At 37.2% G+C, this 12288-nt stretch overlaps 1 protein-coding gene across 1 annotated transcript in view; it reads left to right on the top strand.

The window, feature by feature from the left end:
* The window catches only part of pafah1b1 (platelet activating factor acetylhydrolase 1b regulatory subunit 1), a 123420-nt gene extending 111580 nt beyond the window's left edge, over positions 1-11840 (top strand). The window contains exons 9-11 of the mRNA XM_033045654.1: positions 1926-2027; positions 3474-3630; positions 7466-11840. Coding sequence (XP_032901545.1) covers positions 1926-2027; positions 3474-3630; positions 7466-7539 — 333 coding nt within the window. The 3' untranslated portion in view covers positions 7540-11840. The remainder of the gene's footprint in view (positions 1-1925; positions 2028-3473; positions 3631-7465) is intronic.
* The last annotated feature ends 448 nt before the right edge of the window (positions 11841-12288 follow it).

The raw sequence follows: 12288 nt of genomic DNA, 5'->3' as shown, positions 1-12288 counted from the left end.
TGTAACTTTGGTTCCCTGTGGGGGAATTTGATCCAGTGCAGACTACTTGTGCTGCTTGTTAGTAGCTACTTTCAAAACATCTGTGGCATTAATATAACTTGAGATAATCACATTTTAAGAATTGCACTGGCACATGCTTAGCGCTGGTAAATTTATAATAGCATCTATTGTAGTCATAACACTGATAATCTACATGTTAATCTCTTGACCGAGAAAATGAATTGCATGCCTCTCTATATATTGCGGGGGATAGTTGCGCTTCAGATTGCTCTGTGGTTTGTAGTCGTGTAAATGAAGCATGTAGCACTGGACATTATTCCTTCTAGTTGTTAAGTCAAATTTCTTCTTCCTTGTGTTTCTATGGACAATAGAAACATTTTTAAAAAACAGTTGCTTGTTTAAATTTCTTATTTTGTAAGTGGCTGTTTTCTGTCTTGGCTAATAGTTTTGGTGGAGTTGGACATTCATTGTACATGCTGCGGAGCTTCATGCCATATATTTGCCTTGATTCATGTGACACAAGGCTTGGTGGCAAAGTCAGAGTTGATTTCCCATTGCTAATTGTGTTTGGGAAGGTGTTGGTGAATTGCTGTCTTGAAACACTGCAGTAACTATGGCAATTGGACTTCCATTGTGTTGCTAAGTAAGTTCCAAAATTGTGCTAATCCAGGAATGGCTGAAGTAAAAAAATTTCAAGTCCCTCAGGTCAAAAGTAGCTAGGTCAAAATAGAAGCTTTTAAATCAACTGTTTAACTAATAATTCAAAATAACAATTGTTAGAGTAAACCAGTGACTCTCCAAGAAATTGACTTCTTATACATTCTAGGATTTAATGTACTGTTTCTAGAATCAGTTCTGAATAAGTCCATGTTACATTGTATTTATTGAGCATTTTATAGACTAATATTGTATGAATATTTTTAGATTTAATTTATTGGTGATCCCTGCATTATAGCCATTCAAATAATGGAAATTTGTCCTTATGGAATTCACAGATTGGTACCCAAAACATTTGAGATATTAGAATAAAATTCATTCTTAATTTATGTGGGGGAACATGTAACAGACATTTGTTTTAATTTGATGCATGTGCAGATGATGCAACTTTGTGTAATGGGAAATTGTGATAAGGACTGTTTTAAGGACTCAACACAACTTCTCCCAAATTTGGTGGTCGCCTGTATGCATAGATTTAAGGTAGACACAAAATGCTAGAGTAACTCAGCAGGCGAGGCAGCATCTATAGAGAGAAGGAATCTTCCTTCTCTCTATAGATGCTTATATTCTCTCTATAGATTCCTTCTCTCTATAGATGCTGCCTCACTCACTGAGTTACTCCAGCATTTTGTGTCTACCTTCGATTTTACCAGCATCTGCAGTTCTTTGTTATGCATAGTTTTAAAGTCTGCGTATATAAGATTTTTACTGTACAAATGTGATACTGTAACAGTCGCCTCACAAAAGTCTGGAGAAAATAGTGAGATCTACAAATAATACATGACTTTAAATACAATTAATTGTTTTGCTATGAATTGAGAGAGTGTACAAGGATCTCTGCAGCTTGAAGCCACACACCAACGGCAGCTGTGAATGGAAAAGTGGGAACAGCAGAAACTATTTTGACTGTTCAATAACCAAGGATCACTCCTCCAATTCTATCCAAGTTCCCCAGTGTTTGACAATCCCGATTAGCTTCAACTGTCATTTTCAGATGCACCGTTAACATTGCAAGACAATTGTGTTTAACTATGTTGAACTAAATGCTTCAGCTTGCCTCAACTGACAAATAGCAGGTTTGTCCCGCGTGTGTAACTACGGTTAATAATTTAATTAAAAAATATATATAGTATTGTTGGTAGTATATCTTGCGTTCAGTAATGTACTTAAATGCATTAGTAACCCCCATCAATTCCAATTATTTCTAGACTAAAAAGAGTGGCAAACCTGGACCTTTCCTCCTGTCAGGATCCAGAGACAAAACAATTAAGATGTGGGATATTAGCATTGGAATGTGCCTTATGACACTGGTGAGTGCATGCCTTAAATTGAAATGCATAAGATTTCCATTGATAAGTTTACTTTTCAATCACAGGTGAGTTCACAATCCACTTAGCTTTTTTCCCCCACCCTTGAGTAATCTGTGAGCATCTGATATAACAAAGGCTACTTGAAGGAGATCTAGTTACCTATATCATCAGTTAGCAAACGGTAAAAAATAGGCTTATTTTAAAAAAGTGCTTGCATAATTAAGAAATAGTGTTTTTAACTATCATTCTATGTTTGTTAGCACAACTGTTGAAGTACAGTAAATGATCTGCTTAGGATCTAAATACTGTGCTGTTAACTACATTTCTTATACTTAAGAAAATGTTTTTGAATATAATTGACACATTGTGGTGATTTGTTCTTAAAAATGCTAATGCTACTAGTTCTGTTTAATATATAAATGATCGTTTGATTCCAGTGAACTATTTTTCTTCGCCTTCCATATAAATAACAATTTGAGAAAATACTTGCGAGTTCCATTGTTCAATGGATCCATATCACTCTTCACTAATATTTGAAACAAAATAGTAAAGTTATTGGACTTTTTGAGTGCTTCATTTAAATTTTCAATGGAACTGGAAAAAGAACACATTTTGAGCATGTATAGAAAATGGAGAAGGGATGCAGGTTGGCAGGTGGTGAGAGTAGAAAGAATGGGGCAGTCTGTGGTGAAAGGCAGTGGTATAAACAGCATAGGGGTGGTGTAAATCAATCAGGCTGTTAATGGGATATGTTAATAAGCACAGTCTAAAGCTGCAATTGCAAATAGCAATGTGAAAAGAAAGGAGTCAGAGACACTAAATAGAACATATCCAGTTATAGATGCAACCAAAATCTGTCATTAATGGTAAATCCTGCATATGTCAGAATTGAACATGTTCACATATAACTATAATGTCTACAGCAGATTTAACCAATTATTTCAGGAAATAAGTGCATTATATTAAAATCGAATCAGTGAAGTACTAGATCTTAAATATGAGAAAGCTTAGTTTGAATAAATACACCTGTTTACCAGAGTTTTCCACTGGATTGCTGTGTTTTGCACTGCCTGCTTTAAAAGCAGCTATTGATCCTTTTAAGATCTTATTGCAAGGTCTGATGTTTTTTCAGCTGAGCTTGTAGGCTGCTGTGTGGAGCTAATCAATATCATGCGATGCGTTCATGCGCAGGCCTAGCTATGGCCATTACATACACTGTTTTGATATAAAGTTACATTGCCCATAACTGTAAAGTCGATGGTCCACTTGACCTCAGCTCAAACACCAAAATTAAATTAGCGAAGAATAGAATGAGATACAAAATCAAATCTTCTCTATGTAATCAGATTTCCAGTCCACATTCTCTTTTGCAAGTGGTTGTCCTAGCAGCATGTTGGTAGTTTGTATGGTGGTAAACTCCCTAAAGATGCTTTTTATTAAATGTAGGTTGGCCATGATAACTGGGTACGTGGTACTCTGTTTCATCCCGGAGGAAAGTTTATTGTGAGCTGTGCTGATGACAAAACTATTAGAGTCTGGGATTACAAGAACAAACGGTGCATGAAGACCCTGAATGCACATGAACACTTTGTTACCTCTCTTGGTATGTATAAATTTAGTAACCTTTGGTTGCATTTCACATCTTACTAAGATTGCAGTTTCTGAAATGAATGGCAAATCCAAATGAATTTTTTTGCTTACTAATTTAATGTTTGTGTGATGCAAGTTTCTACACTGGATACGATCGGTTTAGAAGGATATGGGCCAAACCCAGGCAGGTGGGACAAGTGTAGATCAATTTGTAGGTCGGCATGGGCAGGTTGGGCCGAAGGGCCTGTTTCCACGCTGACTCTGAAACAGTTTTATTACTTTTTGATGCAGAATGTGTGGAAAAGATAAATCAATTATTACATTTGGATACATCACTTTAAATTGCTTTCACTTCTCACCATCAATACTTCACACAAAGTAGAGATCTAGGTTAGTGATAATTAATAACTCTTTGAGGTATCCAGAGTTGAGCACCAAGAGTTGGAATTGTGAAATAACATTTCTGAAAATATTCAGCTGAACAAAGCATATAAACTGGAAAAGTGAAATAATCAAATCTGGTGTCAACATCTGAGACCTGTAACGTCCCAGAATATAAGGATAGATGCTCTTCCTGAATCCAAAGCTGGGCTTTATTGGTTGACTATTAAATGCCCTCTGAAATTACCTAACAGCCACTTTAGACTTTAGAGATACAGTATGGAAACGGGCTCTTCGACCCACCGACTCCGCACTGACCAGCACCATCCTACACACTAGGGACAATCTACAATTTTTACCAAAGCCAATTAACCAACAAACCTGTGCATCTTTGGAGTGGGAGAGAAAATCCCACGCGGTCACAGGGAGAACGTACAAACTCCGTACGGACAGCACCCGTAGTCAGGATCAAACCCCGGTTTGTAAGACAGCAACTCTGCACTGCGTCATTGTGCTGCCGAACACTTAGTTGTACCAGCACTACCCAAAGGCAATTAGACGTGGACAGTAAATGCTGGCTCTGATGGTGATACCAAGACCCCAAAAATGAACATAAAGCAGATGAGGAAATTTTCCATTGGAGAGGTAATGTTAGAGTTTAAACACAAGAGTTTAATGTAAGACTTTGTGAACAATAATCTTGAGTTTGTATTTGGTAGCACATGCTGCCCAAATTAGAGAGGCAGAATAGATATGTGAATGTGATTGACAAACATTTGTTTGCATTGAAGCAAGTAAAAGGTATCAAAGGATATGGGGGAAAAACATTTTTAAGCCGTTCTGCAGACCATGAGCTCTCACTGAGTGCTGCAAAGATTAACAGTATTTACAGAATTTGCTGGATCAATCATTCAATACTTAGATCCAAACAATATCTTTTCCTCCCATTTGCCTTCTCCATTTAATAAAATGGGTAATTTAAGAACCACCAACCTCCCTTTGTTGTCCAATATGTTATTTTTCTTTCCAAGTCTCGACAGTAAGAAGTATTACTCAAATATCAGTGCTCACCTCTGATGTTAAAACCATTCATGTTATGTGGTTTGCGGGATTGTAACCTGGATGGAACTCTACTGATGTTACCCATTGCTTTGTATCAATAACTTTTTACAAAAATGTTGAACTTTTACAAATTGTGGAAGGCCTGGATAGAGTGAATGTGGAGATGATGTTTCCACTAATGGGAGAGTGTAGCACCTGAGGCCATAGTCTCAGAATAAAAGGACTTGCCTTTAGAATGGAGATGGAAAGGAATTTCTTAGAGGGTGGTGAATCTGTGGAATTCATTGCCACAGAAGGCTGCGGAGGCAGTTAACGAATATTTTTAGAGCAGATATTGACAACTTCTTGATTAGTAAGTGTGCCAGGGGTTGTGGGGCGAAGGCAGGAGACTGAGGTTGAGAGGGAAAGATAGGTCAGCCATGATTGAATGGCGGAGTAGACTTGATGGCCTAATTCTGCTCCTTGGTCTTATGTTTGAGATTTTATGCCTGGTTCACATTCTGAGAGAAACATAAGATTTTCACTGGTACTTTGTAATCTAACTCAATTAGCAATTTTTAAGAATATTGTCAACTAGGTTTTTTTTGCTTTTAATTTGCTTTCTGAATATGCAGTAGGGTAATTGTGTTTTCATCCATTGTGTTAATTATATATTGTCGACACGAGTACTCGCATATTTATTGTTTCATTACACTAACTCATCCAGGCATTGCATCTTACAAAAATGTAAAATATTCAAGTGAGTTTAATTTTTCTACTTTTATGGAAAATTCAATTGCACGCCATGATTAAATATAGTTTTCATTACAATATTTGAAATAATAATATACGTTAAGCAATCTCACCGTGGGCAAGTGAGTGGGGAAAAATCAGCAAACTGAATTTTGTGATGAATTAATGTGATATCATCTCCTTGGACCCAGGAAAGAAACAATAGTTTTTCTAAATGGTAAGAGTCACAATCATACAGTACAGAAACAACATCATTAACCAAGATGTCCCATTTGCCCACGTATGGCCCATATCTCTCCAGACGTTAGTAGTATATTAACTGTAGGGAAGCAGTGATTTATCAGACTAAATTAATTAATTGACAACTAGTATACTGAATCACTGTTAAAACACATAATGTGCTATAACACCAGGATAAGTGCTCAACCAAGGAAGCCAAGCCCAATGTAGTATCTAAACTACCTCTATCAACTTATGCTACAGGATAATAACTAACTTCGTATTCAGTAATAAGCTATCTACATGTTATCAACACCCAAGTTAAATGTTTAAACAAGAAACCCAATCCCAATGCCACATGAGAATCTAAAATATCGTTACACATTCGAACTATGGGACAACAAAAACTAGGCGTGTAGATGCCAGTATATCATTGGGGTCATCAAATGGGCACCTCCCTTCACTGGTGTTTTGTTGAGTTAGGCTCATGACACCTCGGGAAGGCTCATAGTTAGTTCTGGCGTCCCAGAATCACCCACCCTCCCCCCTCAATACATGCTCTCACCACCAATGCTACCAGTATGCATTGCTAAGCAACCAACTGTGTAAATATCTATTATAGTGCCCTCCATAACATTTGGGACAAAGACCCATCATTTATTTATTTGCCTCTGTACTCCTCAATTTGAGATTTGTAATATAAATAAATTACATGTGGTTAAAGTGCACATTGTCAGATTTTAATAAAGGCCATTTTTATTTATTTTGGTTTCACCACATAGAAATTACAGCAGTGTTTATACATAGTCCCCCCATTTCAAGGCACCATATTCTATTACAAATCTCAAATTGTGGAGTACAGAGGCAAATAAATAAATGATGGGTCTTAGTCCCAATCATTATGAAGGGCACTGTAAGAATATGTGTCCATCAAAGCAAATAATGATATATTGGTCAGTATTTAGAAGAAGTTGGAATATAAATGGAAGAAATAGCCCTTTGTATAAAAATGGAATTGTCCTTTCTTTGTCTGTTTTGAATGTTCGGTATCCCACTGGGTGACACGGTGGCGCAGCAGTAGAGTTGCTGCCTTACAACGCTTGCAGCATCAGAGACCCAGGTTCGATCCTGACCGGGTGCTGTCTGTATGGAGTTTGTACGTTCTCCCTGTGACTACATGGGTTTTCTCCGAGATCTTCGGTTTCCTCCCACACTCCAAAGATGTGCAGGTTTGTAGGTTAATTGGTTTGGTATAAGTATAAATTGTCCCTAGTGTGTGCTGGGATCGCTCATCATTGAAGGGCCTGTTTCCGCGCTGTATCTCTAAACTAAACTAAACCTCTGGAAAAGATATGCTGGTTTGGGATAGGGGTACATACTGAGGTGAGAAAATATGTAACCTATAATTACTGCCGTTTTTGTCTCTTGGATCTGATTCTCATTTTCTTCCACAGATTTCCACAAGACGGGTCCATTTGTTGTCACTGGAAGTGTAGATCAAACGGTAAAGGTGTGGGAGTGCCGCTGATGGAATTGATCTTCTGGTTTTTTTTTTCTCCTTTCCTTCCCATTTCCCCAGCCTCTCCACCCAAAATCCCACCCTTCCAGATGCACTCAGTTACCATGGTTACCCATCGAGCTCTGTTTAATAACTATTGTCCTTTAATGTAAATTATTCTGGATGTAGATTGAGCTATTAAATGTTACACAAAAGTATTCATGCATGGTGAATCCGAATTGTATACTGTAAATTACATACGTTGTCTAGAAGTACCATAGGTAAAGAACAAGGGCTAGCATTGGTCATATTAGACCTGGAAAGCAGAAGTTGATTGGATAATTAGGGCACAAAAAATGATTCTGAAATTAAACAGACAATGATGTTCTCAGTCATTGGAAATGGTCGTTGATTTCATTGTCATTTTTGTCTGAAGCGCACCAATGTGCTGATTCTGTAATCCTTGAATCACTCTGTGTGGTACTGGGGCTTATTTAATGAGTGTGTAGGTGTGTTGTTCATGAATTGTCGACCATTCTATTAAACTCGCGTAAGTGATTACATATCAATATCCAGGAAGGAAAAAAAATCAAAATAACAATGGGTGAATTCCGGAGACTGTTGTTAAATCTCCCACATTCACAAATAATTGCATGTTAAAGTTGGGTTTCACTATATAATAAATGAGACCACTTGTCTTTTTAAGCCCACGTGCCAGCCTCCAACCTTGAAATGTAGTAACAATGATCATAAAATGAGGTCTGACTGGTGATTGCTAAAGAAAACTAATTTGAGCGTGTGATCCCAGCAGAAAGGTAACTGTCTTATGGTTACATTGTAACTATGTGGAGAATCTTGGGTGTGTGTTATCCAAGGATTACATTAACCAGTTCAAGTCATACTGCATCTGAGCACTGACAAATTTATCTTGGTGCACACTGTTAACTTAATAGATTTGGTTGGACAGTACATAAGCTTTAAAACAAAAAAAAATTGTGTGAATACCTAGCTTGCTTTTAAAAATTGTTGCTTCTAATGATGAGCTTTGTAGCACCCTATTCCATAATAGACACATTGTGTTCATATGTTTTAAAAAAGATAATTTAGTGACACATATTCACCCCATTAAAAAAAAGCCACTAAATACCCATTGCTTTTAACTAGGATACCATTTTTGTTTTAAACTGATCTTTTTTTTTTGTAAATGTCTTGGACAAAAACACGCTGACGAGAAATGTTGTGGTAACTATTGCAATTTGTTTTAAAGCTGTGTTTTATTTAAAACATATGAAAACCTTGTGCCTAATCCTATCAACACTCTCTGCTTGAAGCAGGGGGCACTTATTTAATGAAGGATGTACTCTACAACTTGAAATATTTAAAACAATTTACTTTCCAGGATACAATGGTGTAAAGACATGCTTTGTAGAAGGCTATTAACAGCATCAATCAGTTGAACGGTGCTTTAGAAAAACGAATCATTCAAAAGGCCTTTTGCGCTTTTTTTTGTAGTAAAATATGCACTGTGCTATCTTAAAATATCTTGATTTTAAGCAATGGCCCAGTTTAAAGATGGTCCTTAAATTCAGTTTGGAAACATTTGTTTTTGGTTTCTACATGCAAAAATCATAGTGAAAGCCACCAGTTTGTCTGCCTCCCCACCTCTAATTTCTCCATGATAAATTTATGAAACGTCTTTGGATAAACTGGACTTTTCTTCTGAACCTTGCTTAATGCATATCTTATAAAAGAGCCAGTGTCGGAAGGAGGGAAAAATTGTGACTTAAAATGCCATGTCAGCATTGCATCAAATTCTGCTTTGTCGTGTCCAATCAATGCGATTTCTTGTTCGTTCTGGAGAGTGTGCAGTGATGTTTTGTGAATTTTGTGGCCGCCTGCCATTGTAACTTATGTAGTTCAATAGCAGTGATAGTAAAAGAGCCAGATAATTCCAGCATTGTGAATCTGTAAACATTGACTTTGGGAAGAACAATGTGCTCATTAGCAGTAATTCACAGTAGCTGCTGTAAATTACATGCAGTGCATCACGTGTAATGTTTTAAACTTGTAGTAATGAATGCAGTATGGTAATTTATAGCTGCATTGGGTTAAGTTCCCAGTTGCCAATCAAAATTCTAATGAAGATGGCCTTGACAAGTAAGCTGCTCTGTTCATCTGTGTATTTCTGCTATATTCTGGCCTTTGTAACTCACATTTCAGTAAAAATCTGTGATATGTTGGTGCAGCAAAGTTATGGCACCAGCAACAGATCTGGTGCAAAGCCTTTAGTAAACAGCTAACTGTAAGCAAAGGATAACTGGAACCCAATCTGCGACTGGTTTGGTTGTGAGGTCTGGAAGTATGTCTTCAAAGAGAATCTGAAACTTGGTGATTTGGACAGTAGCAACTATTACCTGCAAAAAAAGACCTGGTTACCCTAATGGAGATGAATTCTTCTTCTCAGCACTTTCATACCTTTTTATTATAGCTGTATATATCCCTCATTGTCTCCCGCCCCTAAACACAGAGCTGAAGTGTGTTATTTCAGTTGCAAACCTTCTATATTATTTGCTTCGTAGCATTTCTCCTGGAAAAATAGATTTCGGCTCTGGCAGTTAAATCTAATTGCATTCTTTATTAATTATTATAAGAAAAGTGCACATGACTGCCTACAAAGCCAAGATTGTTGAATAAATCCTCGATATTTTCCCCTTTCCTATGCTGAAAATATACAAATGTCAATATACAATTCTTGGTTCTAAAGAAGCTTCTTGGGTTTCATAACCTGAAACACACTCTTGTATTTATATTAATGGACAGCGTCTGCTTATGACCACTATCTTTCCTGATACCTTGCAATGATAGCAAAGCCAATTCCACCGGGCGAAATACAGGCAGTTTATGGCACCGGAGTTATGTAATAGTCAAAAATATCCAGTCACATTTCAAGATTTTTTTGTTGGTAATTTTTGTTAAAGCACTTTTGTGGAAACCTGACCTGTAATGGCACTCCTGTTGACTACTCTGCAATGAATGAATGCTATCAAGTATATTAAAAAAATAAAGATTCAATGGTACGTGAATAAAGCATGGTGGTGCTGTGAAGAACTTGAAGCTGTAGTTGTGGTAACTCAGTTTTAAAGTTTTTGCGACAATTTTAGTTTATTTAAGATAGTGGAAATTCTGAACAGGTAATTAAACTAACTCTAAATCTAAAATCAACCCTCGGTTGTTTGCGACTTCTAATATAAAATAAAACCCTACTTAGCTGTGAATTACAGTTCATTCCATTTCAGACCACGTAGAATTTTTCAATACAAAACCTGTCTTTACCAAAATTACTTTTAACTTTCCCTTTTTGATCCAAAAATATGTACATAGGAAGCATTTGTTACAAAGAGAAAAGTGTTCTAGAATGGAATAATCTGAGTATTCACACGGTAGCAGAAAATAATAAAGGCAAAAGCATTTGTAACCTCCATTACACATTCCAGAAATTAGCCCTTAACGACCTGTGCACCCCATTCCAAAGCATGGTTTACTTTAATATAAAATCGCTTCAATATAGACTGGTTGAAACCATCTAGTATGATTTGGCCTTCATTGAAGTTGAAAAAGAAAACTTGTATAGCATCTTGCACTTTAAAATAACACAAAAAAAACCGTCCTGCTTTCTTCAGCACGTGTGTGGTGTGACCAATGCTATGTCCAAGGCACTAAACAAACCTAGTAGCTAGCAAGTGTAAGGGGCTATGGAGCACTGTAGTTTTGAAAGCTTGGTTAGAGACTCACCAAGCCCAGTCTACTGTCAGTATCCTGCTTCTTCTATTCGCCTTTTCCTCTTTTTTGTGAATTGCCTGGTTCAAACTCTTAAATGGCCATTTCCCACTGATGCCATTTTTAACCCTTCAGACTCTGTTTTGTCAGCTATTTGACTGGCTGTTAATTGACCTTTGCCATTCCCACTGTATCATGTGATTTGGCTGCTTTCTTGTCCTGCCTTTTTCCCTCGGTGTACCTGAAGACCAGTAGTGATCCTCCAAGTAGACGTTGTACTCATCACTGACACTATGGCAAGAAGTAATTTTACAAGCAGAAGCAAAGGGTACAATTACAAGTACCAGGACTGTGAGAAGATAATTGAGCTATTGACACAGTACAAGCAATCAGTTAAGGAATGTATATACTGCTGTGTGTTTTACAGTAAGATTTGTTGCTATCAAACTGTGTAAAACAAGATTTATTCATGTTTTCTGCATATTAAAATCTTAATGTACCAATTGGTAAAGACTATTAAAATGCATACAAAACCGCTGTTTTTTTCCCCCTTCTCCTTGTGTGGTCGAAATTTTTTTTACTGTGCCTATCGTTTCGAAGTGGAGCAGACAAAATGTGCAGGATGGAACTGCAGGTGCTGGTTTAAAAAAGCTGGACTCTCGGTCTAAAGAAGGGTCTCAACCCGAAACATCACCTATTCCTCATCTCCAGAGATGCTGTCTTACCCGCTGAGTTACTCCAGCTTTGTGTCTTATCTATAGTTTCCAAGGTTGTGGGGTATTGCATACAAAGAACACATCAGCAAGAGATTATACAGCCACAGAATCGTCTCCTACCTAACAAGTCTCTGTACCAGATGAATTCCCTGGGTTTCATCTACATTTTCCAGCTACACAGACTAACATTTCTTTCATCAGTGCTGATGAAGCATCCTTCATCATCATGCTACATTCTGTTTCCACAGATGCTGCCTGGCCTGCTTAGTTATGAGCATTTCCCACT

This window comes from Amblyraja radiata, chromosome 28 (genome assembly GCF_010909765.2).
Source record: "Amblyraja radiata isolate CabotCenter1 chromosome 28, sAmbRad1.1.pri, whole genome shotgun sequence".
Taxonomy (NCBI): Eukaryota; Metazoa; Chordata; class Chondrichthyes; order Rajiformes; family Rajidae; genus Amblyraja; species Amblyraja radiata.
Note: the sequence above shows the minus strand (reverse complement) of the source record. Positions and strands in the feature narration are given on the sequence as shown.